General features: G+C 38.6%; 1 protein-coding gene across 3 annotated transcripts in view; it reads left to right on the plus strand.

The window, feature by feature from the left end:
* Positions 1-21,187, plus strand: part of ELMOD1 (ELMO domain containing 1) — a 76,075-nt gene that overhangs the window by 24,069 nt on the left and 30,819 nt on the right. For 2 of the 3 annotated variants that reach the window (XM_064375388.1, XM_021670810.2), the window contains exons 2-6: positions 3,032-3,133; positions 15,454-15,599; positions 15,735-15,763; positions 16,599-16,696; positions 21,013-21,142. In XM_064375388.1, coding sequence (XP_064231458.1) covers positions 3,117-3,133; positions 15,454-15,599; positions 15,735-15,763; positions 16,599-16,696; positions 21,013-21,142 — 420 coding nt within the window. In that variant the 5' untranslated portion in view covers positions 3,032-3,116. Of the gene's footprint in view, positions 1-3,031; positions 3,134-10,685; positions 10,822-15,453; positions 15,600-15,734; positions 15,764-16,598; positions 16,697-21,012; positions 21,143-21,187 lie in introns of all 3 variants that reach the window. The other variant, XM_064375389.1, reaches the window with a different exon arrangement.

Below are 21,187 nucleotides of genomic sequence, written 5' to 3' on the forward strand. Positions count from 1 at the left end.
TCTTTACCACTTGGTCCTGAAATCTCAAAATGTTCCAGAGACCTCTTGTACAACCAGATCCCAAAATCTGCTTCTTCAAAATTTTATATCTTAATGAATAATTCTGCTGTCTATGCAGCTGCTGGCCACAAGCATGGGCATAATATCAACTCCTCCTTTTCCTTTACCGACCACCCCCCAATTAATCAATTAACAAAGTTCCTATTGAGTCTACCTTCTAACTATCATCTCTCGTATCTTTCACTCTTCTGTCTGTCCATTGCCTTAACCTGCCATTATTATCTTTGCCTGGATTATTGTAGCACATTTGTAGACGGTATCTTATACTTACAATTTTACCGCAGTATAATATATTCTTCACATTACAATCAGAGTATTTTTTTGTTTTGTTTTGAGACGGAGTCTCTGTCACCCAGGCTGGAGTGCAGTGGCACCATCTCGGCTCACTGCAACCTCTGCCTCCTGGGTTCAAGCAATTCTCCTGCCTTAGCCTCCTGAGTAGCTGGGACTACAGGTGCATGCTACCAGGCCTGGCTAATTTTTGTATTTTTAGTAGAGACGGGGTTTCACCATGTTGGCCAGAGTGGTCTCAATCTCCTGACCTTTTCTTTTTTTTTCTTTTTTTTTTTTGAGACAGAATCTCACTTTGTTGTCCAGGCTGGAGTGCAGTGCCATGATCTTGGCTCACTGCAACCACCGCCTCCCAGGTTCAAACAATTCTCCTGCCTCAGCCTCCCAAGTAGCTGGGATTACAGGCACCTGCCACCATACCCAGCTAATTTTTGTATTTTTAGTAGAGATACGGTTTCACCATGTTGGCCAAGCTGTTCTTGAACTCCTGTCCTCAAGTGACCCACCTGCCCCCACCTTCCAGAGTGCTGAGATTACAGGCATGAGCCATTGCGCCTGATCCTACTGTAGTTATTCTTTTTTCCCCTTTCCACAATGTACTCAGAAAGTCGTATGTCCAGCTTATATTTAAGGGATAGGGAGGCTTTTGTTTTGTTTGTTTTTTGAGATGGAGTCTCACTCTTTTACCCAGGCTGGAGTACAGTGGTACATTCTTGGGTCACTGTAACCTCAACCTCCTGGGTTAGAGCAATTCTCCTGCCTCAGGCTCCTGAGTAGCTGGGACTACAGGCCCACACCACTAGACTCATCTTTTTAGTAAAGACGGGGTTTCTCCATGTTGGCCAGGCTGGTCTTGAACTCCTGACCTCAAGTAATCCTCCTGCCTCAGTTTCCCAAAGTGCTGGGATTACAGATGTGAGCCTGGGCACCTGGCCTACTCCACCTCCTTGAGGGCAGGGTAGCTCCATCAATTATTTGACCATTGGGAGTTCTTTCAGTTGGCTGCTATGTTTATTTGACACACCCCTGTTTTGTTTATCTTAAGCACCTCTTCACTCTCTTGTGGTACAAGATGCTTCAGGTTCACCTTGCCCTGACCCAGCTTTAAAATGAGCCATTTCTCCAAGGTCCCCTAGATGCTTTTATTGTTGAATGTATTAGAAACTATGATCTGAGTGTTGGGTGGGACCTACCAAATTAAGTTAAAATTTGGATTCATTTATAAAAACCACAGAAGTACAAAGGACAATATATGTTCCCACTATTCAAAATAAATAAATGTTATTTTTCCTTTTATTTGGCTTCAGATTTATTTTAAGAAATAAAACACACCAAGTTGAAGATCATTTTACTCCTCCCCAATCCTAAACCCCACCTTTCTTCCCAAAAGCATCCACAGTCTTAAATTGGTGTATAGACAGTTTTCTCAAGCATGTATGGAACAGCTACAGAAATAAATGTGTTAAATAAGAGACTGGCTTTTATTCGAGCTAAGCATGAGTTCCCACACTCTGAGCTGTTCTAGTTGGCGGCGTGTCTCTGCCCGCAGCTCTTTGTCCATACATTCATTCCTTGCATTGCTGCCGCAGTGGATGTTCCATCTGTCTCTTTTCTCATGCGATAACTTCCCTCCACTTCCAGACACTCTCTCGTATAGTCTGTTTTATCCTGTCTCATCCTAACTTGCTGCTTTGTAGGCCGTTCCTAGTGTCCTCCTTATCCAAAGGAAGAAGCCTGATAACCTGATGTACACTTTGTGAAAGCAAATCATAAACTGAAAAGTGCTATGCAAATATCAAATCTCACAGCTCTGTTCACAGTGCCGAAAGAAAACGGGGCCTGCAGCGTCATTCATTTGTATAGAGTACCTTGCTCTTTAACAGTTGTCCTTGAGCTCTTTAGCAGTTATCTTTGATCTTAGAGTTAGTTGCTTCTAGTTATTTTTTAGTTGTACTTCCTCTACAAAGTTGGGGCTGCCAGATTTAAGACTACTGGATATCTGGAAACCCAGATGGTTAATTTGATTATTCTTCATTTTTATTTTTCTTATGAATACTATTCCTAAAGATATAGGAACAATACCCAAAATAAAGGAAAAGCTTACTATTGAAGAGATTGCTCATGAAATTCACAATTTCTCCAGCAGGTGACTTAAAATGAAAAGCTAGACCGGGCACAGTGGCTCATGCTTGTAATCCCAGCACTTTGGGAGGCCAAGGCGGGCAGATCATTAAGTCAGGTGTTTGAGACAAGCCTGGCCAACATGGCGACACTCCATCTCTACTAAAAATATGACAAATTAGCTAGGCATGGTGGCTCGTGTCTGTGATCCCAGGGAGGCTGAGGCAGGAGAATTGCTTGAACCTGGGAAGCAGAGGTTTCAGTGAGCCAAGATCATGGCACTGCACTCCAGCCTGGGTAGCAGAGCAAGACTGCTTCTCAAAAAAAAAAAAAAGAAAAAAGAAAGAAAAAGAAAGGCCAACAGTATTGATATAATTATAAAGTGAAAGTCTATAGCTGTAATCTCTATCCATTGAATTGCATTGCTATGTGGGTAGTGCCGTTGATAATGTTCTGAGTGGCTGGCATGTTACCTGCCTACCTCAGTAAGCAGAAATTTTTGGTTTGGGGCTTCCAGCCTTATTAATAAATATACCTAATATCTAATTTCTTCCCACAGTTGACAGTTACTTTGACAAAGGCAAATTTGGAAGCAATTACTTGAGGACAGTTCATATAGCATCTGGACAGTCAACACGGATACCATGAAGCACTTCCTGAGGTATGTGTTCACGGTTTCCCGGCTGAGCCCTCTGCAGTGGAGAAACCTCCTCGCTGGTAGGGTCATATTACCGGTCATCGTCTGTGGTCTGTGACCAGGTCTCTTAAGATTCTGTAAAATAACATTGCATTTTTGCTGAGAATAACTTGGCCACGAGGTTCCTCTGCTAACTCTGTATGCTCGTAGATGGCGAGAGAACGTGGGCAGAAAAGCATGAGCACTTTAGACAGCCCTGCTGCCATGTGTCTCTACAGAATGGCACACCGCTGGCCTGAAAGGTTTAAGGAAATAGCTGTCAATGAATCACTTAATACAGTTTATGTAAAGTCATTTTCGGGAAATAAGTGTCCTTTAAAATATCCTTTAATTTAGATTTTGGTTGGCTGGCCAGTCTATACAGGCATTTTAAAATTTGGGAAAGGGGGTCAAACTGTGTTCTAAGCTTCTGCTCTTCTTGTCTCAGTGATGTCTCTGAAATTTGTATCAATTGTTGGTTCCCTGAAGATTGTTCTGGACAGAGTATGCCATAAATTGGTATGTTTGGGTGATCTTGTTTAGTTTTGAAAACCATTTGACTGAATCTAAAGTTACAGTTATTTTTAAGATTATTGACTGCCATTCATTTGTCTATTAGTGGAATTCCCAGATAAGTTTTATATAATATTAAAATATGGCAAAATAAAGTTAGTCAGGTCCCGAACGTGAGAAAATACAACACGCTTCCCAGAAGATCAGGCTTCTTTTCCTCAAGATGGTGACCTGCCTCTGTTACACATTCTTATCTTTTGCTAAGGCTTGTTTTCTCTAAGCAAGTTAATAGGCTTGCTTCTTTTAAGAAATGATTTGATTCCTTCAATGGCCATAATCTAAGATTCTACCCCCCAACTCCCAGTGGTTTTGGTTCCATTGTTTTTTCTGGAGCACCCAGATCAGCTTTTGTGGGATTTACTGGATTTTGATGCAGCTACTGGTAGTTTACTGGATCTCAAAATCATGACAGCCTCTCAGGAGGTTACTGTTAAACCATTTACAGGCATCAGCATTTGTTTTATTGTACAGAATACTGTTTATCTCAGCTGTATGAAATATAGTATTTGAAAAATCACGTGGACATTTGCTAGCCAAGTATTTGACCTAATATGTTCTTGGTTGTCATGGTAATTAACTGATCTAGCTACACATTCATGAACATTTGGCATTGATGCACACCTCCTGAATGTAAACGTGGTGTCTTTCAGCTGTGAAATCATGTTAACAGAAAGCTTTAGTGTGAGATGAAGCTTGGAAGTCAGGAGCTCCCTTTGAAAAAGTGGTGATGATGGTGGTGAGGTTGCCAAGCCTTGCACTACTAAATTTCTTCCTCAGTGTCTCATTTGTTTTAGAAAAACGTGTTGAGCAGCCTCAAAACCAGTCATTTTAGGAAAAACAGTAGCCTTTGATTCTGTTAGTTTTATTGTTAAACTGAATACGTGCAACATGTTTAGTAGAGTATATTTTTTCATTAATTTGTATATGATGATTTAGAACTAGTACAGTGAAAATCTACCACTGTAATTTTGCACAGACTAGCACCAAGGGTTACAGAACCAACATGTCCCTATTAGTTATGTATTATGATAAAAAAAATTTTCATGTAGCCTGGAGTGTATATTTTATAAATATTATATGGCATTGATGATGTGAAACTAATGCTAGGATAACAGATTGTACATTAAAACAGAAACTTGAGGATTTTCATTGACCACTGATTTTGAAATAATAAAAGGAAACTCGATCATTTCCCTTCCTTAGTTGATTCATTTCCTGTAGTCCATTTCCACAGATGTTGAACAATTTTGGAAATCTTTTCATTTGAACCAAAGAGAAGGTTATGTAAGCAAAGCCTGAATAAATCAGGTGTTAATTCCTGAGCTCAGCAAATATATTATGGAGAATGAGGAGCTGACTTTCACTTGGAAGAAATCAGCATTATTTAAAAGCCCACGCAGTGATTAATCTGTCAACTTCTGAGATGCTCTAGAAGAAAATGCTCCATGTACAGTCCCAGAAGAAATTAGGTTAATCTTAGAGAAACCACATTGTGGGATAAAATGGATTTTGATCCACACTTAAGATACATGATACTCAATTGCTACCATCAGATATATTAATGGTGTAAATATTCAGAGCATAAAAGAACAGAGGAAATATTCAATGTATGTCAAAAATCATATGAAATATAAGAAATAAATGCTATATGATTAGTACATGTGGCTAAAGGTATTTTTTTTTATGATTTATTTTTTTTGAGATGGAGTCTTGCTCTATCACCCAGTCTAAAGTGCAGTGGTGCAATCTCAGCTCACTACAACCTCCACCTCGTGGGTTCAAGCAATTCTCTCGCCTCAGCCTCCAGAATAGCTGTGATTACAGGCACCAGCCATCATGCCCGGCTAATTTTTGTATTTTTGTAGAGACGGGGTTTCACCATGTTGGCCAGGCTGGTCTTGAACTCCTGACCTCAGAGATCCACCTGCGTTGGTCTCCCAAAGTGCTGGGATTACAGGCGTGAGACACCATGTCCAGTCAGGTGTATTTTAAATTGAGGTTAGAAATGGGATATTGGATCATATCCCCAAATCATCCAATCTGACTTTAGCCATGATGTGCATGAAAAGAAAACATGAGGCCAGGCACAGTGGCTCACACCTATAATCCCAGCACTTTGGGAGACTGAGGCTGGCGGATCACAAGGTCAAGAGATCAAGACCATCTTGGCCAACATAGTGAAACCGTATCTCTGTTAAAAATACAAAAAGTTAACCAGGCATGGTGATGGGCACCTGTAGTTCCAGCTACTTGGGAGGCTGAGGCAAGAGAATTGCTTGAACCTAGGAGGTGGAGATTGCAGTGAGTCCATCATACCACTGTACTCCAGCCTAGGCCACAGATCAAGACTCCATCTCAAAAAGAAAAAAAAAAAAGAAAATATTGGATAACAAAACATACCTACATGTGATCAGAAAATGAAGGAGCACTTTTTGAAGTCCCAAATAGAGCAAAAGCTTAGGGTTTCATTTTTGTTATATATTTTACTAACTTTAATTCAGTTGATGTGTATAACAGAGAAGTCTGAAGTCTTGTGTGGAAGATCTTTTCCCTTGTTCAGATTTAGTCATTGAGGTTATAGTTTTTAAAGTTATCAGAACGTAATTAATTTTGGAAATTAAGAAGGGAAATTTTTAAAGTCACCCATATAAATCATTGCTTCCAACTGTTCCAGTCTCAGAATCTCAGTTTCTTGGCCCCGGATCTCACTTCATATTTTCCTTTCTCAAGCAGAAAAGAGGAAAGGAAAATATCTGCCAATCTCAAACCTCTGTGGGAGAAACTGAGTGATTCAACAGACTCATCCCATGTCCTAACTTTGAGGCAATCCAGGGAAAAAACTACTTTTCTAGTATGATTAGGTAAATAAAGCCTTACAATTAGCAAAAATAATCACAAATCGGATTTTTAAGTCATTCATACTTGATCAACATCTTGGTCCACTAATTCATTTAGTATGCATTCATTGCTAATGATGCAAGTATTTATGCCACTTTCATTCTCTCTTCATAGCAAATGTAATTAAGTAAGACATAATATCCCATTTTACACAGGAGGACAAGGAGGCTTAGTAAAGTTAAGTAACTTAAAGCCACACAGATATTTGAATGCGGGCTGTTTGACTTCCAACCTGTTTCTCATGTTTGTATCACATTACTCCAGTACTGTGTGCCCACTGTAAGGTATTGTGGGTGATATGAAAATGAATGTGAGGGCTGGGCATGGTGGTTCACACCTGTAATCCCAGCACTTTGGGAGGCTGAGGTGGGTGGATCACCTAAGGTCAGGAGTTCAAGACCAGCCTGGCCAACGGGGCGAAACCCTGTCTCTACTTAACATACAAAAATTAATCAGTCATGGTGGCAGTTGCCTGTAATTCTAGCTACAGGGAGGCTGAGGCAGGAGAATCGCTTGAACCCAGGAGGCAGAGGTTGCAGTGAGCTGAGACCATGCCACTGCATTCCAGCCTGGGTAACAAGAGCAAAACTCCATCTCAAAACTAAATGAATGTGAGATGTCTCTGTTCCAAAGTAACATACCACCTGGTAAGAGACGAGGCATATGCATACAAAACTAAGATATATAAAGAAATGCGATCAGTGACAGGTTACAGACATTTTGTGAAGGAATATTTAGGAAACACGTCTTTGAGACAATGTTGAGATAAAGGAAAGACTAGGATTTTAATATTTTAAAATAAGGATAGAAGGTATGGAATGCTGTGAAGAAGGCCAGGAAGGCGTGACTGGTGTCATAAGCACTAGTGGTCCAAGTTTGTTAGATGTAGACCTTGTTTGGGGTGGGTAGAAGATATTTGCAAAAATCAAGTTAGGGGCAGTTCTTGGTCACCTTTGCAAGCACAGCATAAAGCAGCCCCCAAAGCATGTTAACATTTTCACCCTGACTTAAAGAGGTCCTCAAAGAGAAAGGAGAATCAGATAAAAAATCTTTTCTCCTTCTAACACATCTGGCCTTCTGTTAGAGCCAGAAATCTAGTCCTGTCTTTTCACCGTACATGTGAGAAAGAAGAAACCCAGAGAAGCAAAGTAACCTCTCCAAAGTCACTTAGTTCATAGTGGCAAATTGGGACTAGACGCCAAGTCTGACTTCCAGATAGGTTAGTCAAACTTTTGATTCAGTATGACCCACTTTCCATTGCTTTTGAAGAGCAGAAGGTGCAGGAACACGTAGTTGTTCCAGAATTCGATTAGCATTGCTTGAGGCATTGACAGAGCTTATGAGATATAGAAGCTACATCCTGAAAAAGGGAAGGTTTATGGCCTATGCATCCAAATACCTCTCTCACTGTAGACTGGTACTTTTTTTTTTTTTTTTTTTTTTTTTTTTGAGACGGAGTTTCACTCTTGATACCCAGGCTGGAGCGCAATGACGCGATCTCGGCTCACCGCAATCTCCGCCTCCTGGGTTCAGGCAATTCTCCTGCCTCAGCCTCCTGAGTAGCTGGGATTACAGGCACGCGCCACCGTGCCCAGCTAATTTTTTGTATTGGTAGAGACGGGGTTTCACCATGTTGACCAGGATGGTCTCGATCTCTTGACCTCGTGATCCACCCGCCTCGGCCTCCCAAAGTGCTGGGATTACAGGCTTGAGCCACCGCGCCCGGCCAGACTGGTACTTTTAACTGTAGTGTTCTCTTTTTTATGGTACATACATGTATGTATGTATATTTGTACATGTATGCACGCATATATATGACACACATATGTATATATAAACATACACAAATACACACACATATATATACACATATATTTTACATTGTTTTGCTCCTTGCATTAAAACAAACAAAAGCTGTGTCCATACTCTCGTTGAAATATGTTAACCCGCATCTTTTTCTAGGCAGTCTCCTGTCGGTGACCTTCCCAGAGCCTGCCCGTTGCCCTCGAGCTGCTGTCTGATACCCTCTGGGAGCTGCGTCACATACATCCCAGCTCTCCTGCCCCTTGGCTTTCCCTCAGCTTTTCGAGGCCAGCTCTTTGGCCACTTCACTGTTTGTTAAGCTCTCCCTGCAGAGCATGAGCAATATAGCCAAAAGCTATGGGCACTCTGTAAATGTTAGTTTGAATTTCATTCATTTACCCATTGGAAGTTTCACTTTTGTTCTGAAGTGAGGAAGGCACGCTTTCTGGCCGTTCCTCGTGGGATGGTGGAGTTGGCTTTCCTGTCCAGCCTCAGAGGAATGTACTCTCTCTCTTTCCTCTGCCTCTCCAACACCCTGGGCATTTTTCTTTTATAAATTGTCACGCTGTTTTTCAACATTCTGTTTTTCTTGTCCTTTTCATTGCTAGACTATAAGCTCCTGGTGGACAGGGAGGTCCCACGGCTTGCAGTGAAAATAAATTCTTGACTCGTGTTCACTTTTTCCACAGCCGTGACTCCCACTCTCGTTTCTTCAGTACTGCACCATCAGTCTCATTTTGCATTTGGTTCCATGAAGGAATAAATAAAATAAATGGAAATACCTTTCAATTATCATTTTTCATTTTCCCCCCAACTCATTTCAAATTTCTTTCTTTCTTTTAACTGTTCTAGGTCTTTAACAGAAATGAATTTGTTCATAATACTGAGCATGTCTTCTAACTGGGTTGTTTAAAATGTTTTTGAATTATGTATGTAGCAAATTTATAATAATAACAGGCCCATTTCTTATCCCCTATAGAATATTTTGAACCCTATAAATGGATGATGGAGCGTGAATAATACCTTTGATGATTTTCATTTATTTATACATTTACTTATTTTGGGTCTCCTTAAAAATATTTACCAACAAAAGTTTATATTTGAGGTTGCATTTAAATACTTTTAAAATGTCAAAGTATAATGTGTTATAATGTGTTCACTGCTTCCTCTTATAAATAAGTCAATAAAAGTATTGTCCAAAGAGTAAAAAATAATCTGATTTAAAAAAATCTTGTAGCCAGGCCCAGTGGCTCATACCTGTAATCCCAGCACTTTGGGAGGCTGAGGCAGGCAGATTGCTTGAGCCCATGAGTTCAAAACCAGCTTGGGCAACATGGCGAGACCCCCTCTTTATAGATAATAAAAAGTTAGCTGAGCATGGTGGTGTGCATCTGTAGTCCCAGCTACTCGGGAGGCTGAGGTAGGAGGACCACCTGAGCCCAGAGGAGTCGAGGCCGCTTCAGCCTAGGCAGCAGAGTGAGACCCTGTCTTGAAAAATAAATAAATAAAAATAAATCTTATAAAGTGTATTTAAGCATCAAAATTTTAGTTGAATAATGATGTTAAAAAATTAAGAGAAACCTGCACCTCCTTTCCTTTGAAAGGAAATGGATATACTATTAATTAATTTATTTTAATTATCCCACAATCAGTTATTGCTCTCTAAGCCTTTGGATGCAGTTTCCCTGGAATGTATTATAAAAAGAATGTCCTTTTTGCTATAACAATATAATTTTGAATAACATTGATCCATGATAGATATAGACCCACCAATCCCCTTAATTTTTACTTTTCAGAAGTTAGTGTGATTTTTCTCAGAAAAAGAATAATGGAAAAAAACCACAGGGCCTCACACTATCTGGGTATTGGATCTTGGGGCCTCTGCCTTGCTTTAAAGGAGGGAAATACTCTTGTTTTCCTAGAGACCCATAGATGATTTCTTTGTGTGATTTCAGATTTCCAGTTCATGTACTAAGTCCTCTGCAGCCTCTCCTTCCCAGTAGAAAGCTCGTATAGAGATGGTCCCATTTACTAGGCAAAGTACCTATTGATAAGTTAATTCTCAACTGACTGTCAGTGCCCCTACTTAGGAACTTCAATGGAGCAACTAAATGAACTGCTGGGAACACTGAGCAGCTTGCTTTTCTTTATGGCTGCTTAGATGAAATGTATTTCATTTGGGAAACTGTGATTTGAACCAAGAACTGTGATTATTTTTGTATGTATCTTTCATCAACAATAGTGTACTTTTTATTTATTACAGGATTTCTTCAAGCAAGAATTAACTTTCATTAGCACATTCATTGAAACTATTCAAAATAAGCCACTTTTCTCTTATTGTTCCAAAAGAAGACTTCAGAGTCACAAATTTAAGATGATGGAGTAGTGTTGCATTACAGGTACCCACAACCCCTCACCCCACAGGCAAGGGGTAGCATGGTTTTAGGTGCATCTCCTGTTTCAGAGGCTCCATCCCTTCTGAATAGATTTCTCTAACAAAGCACCACAAGACAGGAGCTTGCTTTTATTTAGTAGCAAAGATATGATCCATTTTGAATAATTTACATTGGGTGGCTATTCTGGTTCAAACTAGAGAATGAATGTTAAATAATAAACGTGATCGTAATTGCTTTATGGAAGAACACTGCTGTGAACTCAGCCATAAACATCACTCTGCAGAATATTAATAAAAGGCAGTAACAGAAAAGATTGGAAATGGAGCATGTGTAGTAGCTCTTATCATTGAATCAGATTCTCCCAGTGTTTAAGCAAGGCATTCATCTTAGGAAGCTACAGTAACTCTTTGGAACGCTATCAAAAGTTGTGATTAAAGAACAGAAATAAACAAAAAACGGCTGCCTATGTATGTAATTATTAGAAAGAGAAGGTGGTGATCAGTATTTTCTACATCTAGTCTTGAGGATTTAATTGTTGTTCCTAGAAAATCTAACAGATCTTTTTAGTAATGAGTCAGGAATCTTCCATCAGAATGAATAAAACTAAGTCTAATGTTAGGAAGAAGAAAAGCAAATATTACCCAATTAAAACTAAGTTTATTGGTTTGCTGATTCAGTCTGGGAGGGAAAGGAGCAGAGCCATAAACCCCCTGAGCAGAGGGTTCAGAAGGTGAAGAGGGTATGAAACAGGTTAAGATTAGTGCTAGTGCAACAGAAAGTTTAAGTGGGTTCTGTCTCACAGGTACATTTGAAATGCCTTCTCCCGAAACATGCAGTCAGAAAAAAAATAGGACATAAAACAAATAAAATTAAAAGGAGGAAAGGGTACAATGAATCCCAAAATCCTTAAACTCAAATAAGAAATAGATACACCTTTTCTCCCTCCCTTCCTTCCTCTCTTCCTTCTTCTCTTCCTTCCTCTTCCTCCCTCCCTCCCTCCTTTCTTCCTCCCTCCCTCCTTCCCTCCTTTCTTCCTCCCTCCCTCCCTTCCTTCCTTTCATCTGTCCTTCTTTTCTTCTTCCCTTCCTTCTTTCCTTCCTTCCTCCCTTCCTTCCTTCTTAAACTAACCACTGATGAACTCAGGAGCATTTACAGATCTATTTCGTAATTGCTTCCTTTTAAGGGTAAACAAATCAAACTAATAGAACATTCTCTCAAAATTGTTAGTCATTTTTAATTGTTCTGCTTTTGATCCTCAGGAGTTTTTTCCATAAATTTTGAGATTTAGGGACTTAAATAGATCCCAATAATTTAAGAAGTGAGCTCCTGGCAGTCAATATTTGATGGTGAACAGCCAGCGTAAGTTGCTCACATGAAGGTTTTGCAGAGTTGGTCCTTTTCTAAGGAAGCGAGTTGTGTATTGCTTCTGAAGTAAGAGATCACCCTGGTGTGTCCATCTCTGACCATGACCTCCCGGGACTAGGTTTATAACCTAAACACAAAATAAATTACACCTATCAAAACATAATTTGATATGATGATCTGGATAAAAAATATATAGTAACTAGCATAGCAAGCTGAAGTTTTAATTAAATATTTGTGAGCATGTTGGTCCATTAGAAAAATAAGGGGAGAAAACAGAATATATCTTGGATAATAAGTATCATTATCAGGTTCTGTTGGCCTAGGAATTCTGAAAGAACAAGCAGTGTATGGATATCATTTCATAATTGAAATGTGCATAATTGAAATTGTTTATGATTATGTGAGAGAGATGTGATTTACTTCACAGAGTGGTGAACCCTGAGAAATGATGCTTCATCCCTAACCCTGCTGTGGATTTCTACTGGGTTTCATGTCTTTGACAGTGTGAACATCATCAAGGGTGTTTTTTTAAAAAGATAAAAGCAAACAGAATGTGATGTCTTTTCTTCCTTTTGATGTCAGACTGTCTTGATGCAAAACAGTAACACAGCCATTTTTCTCATATACCGGGAGGCCAGTGGGAGAAATTACAGTTGGGCTGGAGGTAACTCTATATTTGGACACTTCCTGCCACTTAGGATGACTCTTCTAGGTCTCAAGCCTCCTCTTTGTGTAGACCTGATACAGAGGTCATGGGGAAAACTTTTCGTGCTTAATTTAAGCTATATTTGATGCCTTGGAACCTAAATAGTAAGAATATAAAGACACTCTATGAACAATGATGATAAGGGTCCTCTTCTCTAGGAGGATTTAGTACAAACAGAAATGGATTATCACATAGTTTCACTTGTGCTAGAGTTCTGCCACACAGACTAAAAGGTGGCTTCATTTGAGGTGTAAGCCCACAGATGGGGTGAACTTCCTGAAAATTGCACAGGAAACAGATATTATGGAAAGTTTTTATCTTTGACTTAGTAATTAATAGCATATATTAATATGTTAATATATATACATATATATGTCCCAGGAATTAATATCATTACCATTTGGCTGGGGACCAGTTAACAAGATATTGTTCAATCTTTTTTTTTTTTTTTTGGCATAGCTTTCCAGTAGTTAGAAAATGAAAAACATGTTCCAAGAGAGCAAGCTGAGGTTTTATAAATCTTCTCACTTGTCTAATTAAAATATCCCACTAAATTTATTTTTAGGGTTATACCCTAAATATATATGTATTTACATATATAAATATATATAAATAAGCATAAGTATATTTATATATCAATAAGTATACATATATATTTATATGTAAAAATACATATATATTTAGAGTTATTTTGGGTTTTGTTGTTGTGGTTTTCTGGGGTATTTTTTTTTTTTTTTTGGAAGCTGTTAAACTATATCCTAACAGATCTTAGAATATATTTGACTAGAACAGTTGAATGTTAGGCTATACAATATAGTAAATCCTTTTTTGTCTTTTGGCAGAATCTGATTGTGCTGACTATACATGGACATTTTATATGCACTTTCGTAATGGCTTTTGGTGATCATTTTATACATCATAATTTTTGTTATAATTTTTATTTTTTAAATAAAATAATACACATTTATTACAAAAAATACTTAAGAAAATAAAAATTACTGATAATGTTATTACCCATCAATACCACTGTTGACATTTTTGTTACACATCCTGCTTTACACATTACTATTAAAATTTTTTGTTTTAGTTTTTAAAGGAAAAGCAGATCATCCCATATTTCTTTTTAACTTTTTTCTACTTGATAAACATATTGTGGACATTTTCACTTTATTAGATGTTCTAGGACATAATCTTGCTGCCTGCAAACTCTCCTATTCTGTTATCTCAGTGTAGCAGGTCGGTTGTTTTGTATCGTTTCTTTCCATTTCCTTTGCATTTATAAGATATAGACCCCATGCCTTTGTGTAAATCAGACTGTTTGAATTTTTATTTTCAACACAAGGCTGTTGAAGATATTGGGAACCAGAGCAATTTGAGGAAAGAAACACAGCCAAGGTTTTGGTTCTTTTTCAGGGTGAGATCACATTGTTGAGGCTATTAGTTAACTACTCCTGTATATCTGGATGACCATGCATCACCTTATTTTAGAACTGGAAGGAATTAGTGAATTTTTGAGACTAAAGAAAAATCTTTTCCAAATGACACCAAAAAGAAGTGATATAAATAATTCTGCCTGTTGGGAATGTACAGTATAAAGAGAAGATGGGTTGAATATATAAGGAAAAGTCCTCTTTACCACTAAAGCTTGAGTCATTTTAAAATTCTGAACAGTACCATGAAATAGTAGGCACTCACATTTTAAAAATTAAAAGTCAGCATAAAAGATGGATTTACATGGGCTAGAGATGTGTGAATAAGCACATGACTGATGACAATATAGTTCATCATTTGTTGAGGTATTGTTGGAGTGAGGTAGGATGTGCAGTGAAGAAAACTTTCTTTAGCAAGAGCCAAGAACAAACTTCTCAAGAGGAGTGTTTGAAATGTTTTAATCAGGGAAGGTGGTCACCTCTAGGAAAATCAAAGGTCAGTGGTGCTTGCTCAGTGAATTGATGAGGAGGGCTTCTGACAAGGCCAGGAAATGTTAGGATAGGTCAGCAGAAAAGACAGGTGGCCACAGCCAAGTCCTCAAGGAGGGCTGCAGTGCCTAAGGGAAAGCAGAGGGAGAGGAAAGGGAGCAAGGGAAGGAATCAAATAGTGGGTTTGGTAGAGGGTGAGGAGGATACTAGGGAGGGGCTGGAGATGGACAAGGGCAAGCTGAGAAGCTGTTCGTGGAGGCAAAAGAGGAGAGCGTGTTCTTCCCCCGCGTCAAAGGGAGTGTGACGCCTAAAATACAAGCAGTTTCAAAGGATTCTGTTTTCAAGGTACTCATCTATTTCCAAGATGTTTTTAGGCAAAGGAGGGGAGAGAAAAGATTCTAATGCTTCATCCTCAGTTTGTTGGGATATCAAATTTACTAGAATAGAAAATTCTGGAGTTTCTTACAGTCATAGTAAATGTAGCTACTGCAAATAAAGTAACATGGGACTAGGAACGTGTGCTAAGTATCAAGTGATTTTTCTAAGCCCTGATTTTCTCCTGGGCTTCTTTTCCTGCTGGTGGTGGCCGCTTTCTCTTCTCTTCCAGAGTTCTGTTGGAAGGGTGCTGTCTTTTGTTTTTCACAGAATGTTGCTCCAGATATGCCTGTATTTTTACTGTAAATTTCTATGGCGCTGCCTGAAATTTGTAATGAGGAAGCTAACTGGAAGATGTGAACTACAACGGATCTGTTACAATACCAAGCCGGGAGCTTCTAGAACCATGAAAATCGGTAAGCCTGAGACAAAGAAGTAAGCAAAAGGTAGAGTTGGTAGGATGGAGGATATGATGTTGTCTTTCGGTATAGTAATTCTAAACCATGTGTGACGGATAATCTGAATGACTGTTTTTGTTACTGCTTTCACAGAAACATCACTGAGGGATTCTAAAAGTAAGGTAAGTAAAATCATTTTTCAGCAGCTTTTCACTTGGAGGCTTACCTCTATCATAAGAGTAAAAATTCTAAGAAACCGACAGAACCATTGGCTAGAAAAACTACTGCCAACTGAAAAGAAAGAATCATTTGCCCATTACAAACCACTGTACTATTTACATGAGAACAGCCACTATATGTGAATTTCTAGGCAGGTTTGTGAAGTACTTATTTCATTGTCAAATGAACTCTTATACTTCTTCCCAAATCATAAAATAAATATTACTTGAACATAGAAGCCGTGTTAACTCCCTACTGTTTCCCCAATATCCAAATCATTTAACATTATACTCAAGATTTTTCAATAACATCAAAGAAGCCACTATGCCCCCTTTTATAGCACACTATGGAGCATCCACAGAAGAGAGGAAACCTGTTTTCTTTTTCAAGATTCTTGACAAGTTTGTCTTATTAATTTTGACATCCTGAAGACCATCTCCCCCATGTACCTCACTCTTTAGTCATAAACACAATGCCCATTAACAATAGAAGCTATGTTGGGAGAGGAAATGAAAATATTACATTTCAATACAGGTAGCTTGAAACAGGAAAATGGTAAGAACAAAACCAAAAAAAAATTGTATGTATTTTCCTGCTTAAAGTAGTCAGGAAAATTGCACTACCCCCATCATGAAAACATCAAATTTATTAGAATTAAAGTACACTAAATCAATTTTTGCTTTTAACTTAAATCTTCTTATAGAAGCTTAAGCAAATACTTGAAGCTTCTATCCCAGTAGATACTGATAAAGTCTCTGGTGTTAATGAAAAGGAAACTGATTGAAACATGTTTTCCAGCTGTTGCAGACTTCTGTGAGTGTTCACCCTGACGCTATTGAAAAAACTATAGAAGATATCATGGAACTGAAAAAAATTAATCCTGACGTAAATCCACAGTAAGAATATGTTTCTTATGTCAGAAATACAGAACACAAGTCACAAGGCCACATATTTAGTGTTTCTCTGTCTCCTCTCTTTTTTTTCCCTCCCTCTCTCCCTAAAATAATCATCTGCCATGTTTTGACTTTCAGATGAAAAATAAAGAAAAAAAGTACCTTTTTCATATTTGTAAATGGCAACAACTTTGTACTTCCTTTGTGGTTTATGCTTCTGAGATGCAATGAATGTAAGAAATGTGATGGGTGCCCCGATAGAGGAAGATGAGCCCATTCATCCACAGTCACTCTGTCTGGTGCCTGTGTTTTACATTAACAGTAAACGTTCAAGTTGTAAATGTGCTTAAGCTGATTCTGCTCCATCTAGAATAGTCCTTCACTTCCTTCATGAAATTATTTTATGACAGGTTGAGGATCTTGGAGACAGTTTCTACCTGCTTGTCAAGAAGACAGGCATGTGTGGGAGGGAGAAATGGTTTTTATACCAAGACTTTAGAACTTCATAATTTATTCCTCTCATCTTGGAAGTATTAAAATGCATTTGGCAATGTTCGTGACATTTAAAATTAGCTTTATATTTTCCACTGGGTACAGCAATTTTTCAGTAAAATTTTGCATTAAGGACACTGGGTAGAATAAATTCCAAATGCAGATATATTTAGAGATGGTTTTAGGTTGGTAACAATCAAACTGTCTTTTAGATGTTCGTGTCTGAGAACTTCAGATGTTACCTTTGAGAAAGGCTTTTATTCATAATTACCAAAGGCAGGAACTATAATTGAAGGAAATTTCAGAGCACACTTGCATAGGTCTATCTCTTGGAAGGATTTTAGATACTAGCTATCCAGGGGCTCGGCACAAAAACTTCATTTCACCTGATGTCCATAGTGTTCTTCGGCGGCCACTTCAGTTCATTAGCTGCCTTTTGCCTGTTTAGCTACCAAAGGTTGATTTACTTATGTAGTAAATGTCTTTTTGAAACCTAACATATATTTTATTCCTCTGGGAAGGTGATAAGAAGGCAATTCATTATAAATTAGATTGAACGAAAAATTTAAAACCGGGCAAGAGGGATATATGAGTCCTATAATCATATTTAGAGATTGGATTAAATTTAATAGCAAATCTTTTCTATGTTTGTTCTATGAAAGTTATATAAGCTGCATTCAAGAGCATTTCTTTGCCCTCCATTCTTTTGATCTCACTTTTTTTAAAAGACCCTGTTAGGTTCAGGATGAGGATACCTAATCTGAAAATCCAAAATCTGAAACTTTTGGGCATTGACATGATGCCACAAGTGGAAGATTCCACACTTGACCTCATGTGACAGATTGTATCTATTAATTTAATTTTGTTTTATTTTTTTGAGAAGGAGTTTCACTCTGTCACCCAGGCTGAAGTACAGTGGTATGATCTCAGCTCACTGCAACTTCTGCCTCCTGGATTCAAGGGATTCTCCTACCTCAGTCTCCCGAGTAGCTGGGACTACAGGCACATGCCACCTTGCCCAGCTAATTTTTTTGTGTTTATTTTTAGTAGAGACAAGGTTTCAGTGTGTTAGCCAGGACGGTCTAGATCTCCTGACCTCATGATCCACCCGTCTCAGCCTCCTAAAGTGCTGGGATTACAGCTGTGAGCCACTGTGCCCAGCTGATTGCATCTATTATTAAAAATGTTGTATAAAATTACCTTCAAGCTATGTGTATAAGGTGTATATGAAACATAAATAAACTTCATGTTTAGACTTATGTCTCATCCCCAAGATATCTCATTATGTATATGCAAATATTCCAAAACCTGAAACACTTCTGGTCTCAAGCATGTCAGATAAGGAATACTCAACCTGTAGTATTTTTAAAAAATCTCCATGTGGATTCTGGTGTTTTTTTTTTTTTTTTTTTCCAGAATGGCATTGATAAGATCTGATATATAAAAAATTAATACTTTTCTGAGAAAACAAAGAAATAGCTTAGAGATGGGGCAAACACTTTATAACTTACCAAACTGTTACTACTATTAACCTCCCTTTGTTTTAATTGCATTTTTAAAGTGCTGCTTATGGTGGCACTAAAAATTACTACAGAGAAAATTCATTTATTTATTTAAAAATTATTATTACTATTATTATTGTTATTATTTTGAGATGGAATCTTGCTCTGTCACCCAGGTTGGAGTGCAATGGTGCAGTCTAGGCTGATTGCGACCCCTGCCTCCCAGGTTCAGGTGATTCTCCTGCCTCAGCCTCCCAAGTAGCTGGGACTACAGGCACATGCCACCACACCCAGCTAATTTTTTGTATTTTTAGTAGAGACGGGGTTTCAACACGTAGGCTAGGATGGTCTCGAACCCCTGACCTCGTGATCTGCCCACCTCAGGCTCCCAAAGTGCTGGGATTACAGGCGTGAGCCACCACACCCGGGCAGAGAAAATTTAATTGACTTTTCTTGTTCCTGCCTCTTTATTCCTTCCATTCTCTTGTTTCCCTCAAAATTAGCTCTATTCTCCATCCTACATTGACTTTCTGGGTGACCGGTGCTATGATGCCCTAAATGTTAATATCTTTCCTAAATTTTAATATCCGACTTAGTTGTTTGGTGCTATGGTAACAAGTAATGATGAAAGCCATTCATTGAATATGACTTTATTAAAGTTCAGTATTCCTAGGCTGTCTGACTGTCCTGTATGTTTAGAGCAGGTACCCAGTTCTAAGTTCTGTTGTCCTCAACTTGAGATTTAACATCTGTGCATATCATTTAACCCTCAAAAAAAGATGATGATGTACTGTGATTATAATGACTGCCACCACACCAAGCAAACATGTTCAAAGTCCATGAGTGAACAAGACGAAAGACTAGATTGGAGAGTATCAGATGCAATTGCCAACATTCAACCATTTTTGAGCCACAGAAAATACATGACTCTAAAGAATTTAACAGGAATAAGTAAACATGAAGTACTACCTTTAGACCTTTAGATTCTACCTCACTTTAGAGGCTGTAGAAAGGGAAAACAACATTCTGAACAACATTCAGAAAGTAATGATCCTCTGTGTGTTACAGTTGCCAGATTGTTTTCTGTTCTGGTGATATGCTTCAAAGGTACCGTTATTCAAATAGTGTACATTCAGAGAGAACTGAGAAAGATCATAAAACCTGAAAACCGGCCGGGCGTGGTGGCTAACACCTGTAATCCCAGCACTTTGAGAGGCAGAGGCAGGCGGATCACCTGAAGTCAGGAGTTCGAGAACAGCCTGGCCACACATGGCAAAACCCTGTCTCTACTAAAAATATAAAAATTAGCCGAATGTGGTGGCAGGCACCTGTAATCCCAGCTACTTGGGAGGCTGAGGCAGGAGAATCACTTGAACCTGGGAGGTAGAGGTTGCAGTGAACCAAGATTGTACCACAGCACTCCAGCCTGGGCAACAGAGTGAGACTTTGTCTCAAAAAATAAAACATAAATAAAATAAAACATCTGAAAATCATGTCCCATGAGAGGGAATTAAAGAAATAAGAGTTATTTTTTCCCTGGGGATTAGAAGAATCACTATCTTAAATAGTCATGGCAGGGGAAAGGTGGAAATAAATTTGCTCAGAGAACAGAATTTGAAAGCAGATTTTGTTTCGGCATAAGAAAAAGTGTTCAGACAACTACGGGGGTCAGAACGTAATAGAACATCTTGTAAAGTTGTAACTTCCCTCTTAGCACTGTCTCCTCTGAGGAGGATACTCTCAAGTGGAGGTGGTGGTGTTATTGTTATGTTTTCACTTCATTTTGTTTTGATTTTTTTTTTTTGCCTTGAAGCCCCTAAGGGCTTTTTCTGTTGTCCTCACCCTCATTCTCTTCTACACATCTTTCTAAAGTAATTCTGATATCCCCACCTAGGGGGGTGCTATATAATCCCTAAGAACCCATTATTGCTTATATTTTCAAGTAACCTGCATAAAGAAATCTCTTGTGGGTTTTTGTTTTGTTTTGGTAGAGATAGGATCTTGCTTTATTGCCCAGGCTGGTTTTGAACTCCTGGCTTCAAGCAATCCTCCCATCTTGGCCTCAGAAATCCCTTATTTTTTAAGCCATACCATTGCAATTTTGCTTTAGAAAAAGTCAGACTTTGAGGCAAATTTTAGCTAGGTTCTACAGTTGTCCGTATGGAGATTTAATAAGAATTGTGCTTCTATTAAACAGATCATATTTGAGCAAATTCCTGAATATTAATAGAAAAGTTCTATCATGCATACATCAAGTGAACAAATGCCAAAAGTGGATGCTCTGTTCTTCCTCATGTGTGTCTCTTCTGTTTTTGAACACCCTAGGCTGGGAATCTCTCTTCAGGCTTGCCTTCTGCAAATCGTTGGGTACAGAAACCTTATTGCAGATGTGGAAAAACTGCGTAGAGAGCCGTATGATTCTGATAATCCCCAACATGAAGAAATGCTTTTGAAGGTTAGTGCTTGAAGAAATTTCAATTCTTCACTTAAGTCAGCTGAC

Source organism: Aotus nancymaae, unplaced genomic scaffold (genome assembly GCF_030222135.1).
Source record: "Aotus nancymaae isolate 86718 unplaced genomic scaffold, 86718_ANA_hifiasm-v0.15.2.pri h1tg000012l, whole genome shotgun sequence".
NCBI lineage: Eukaryota > Metazoa > Chordata > Mammalia > Primates > Aotidae > Aotus > Aotus nancymaae.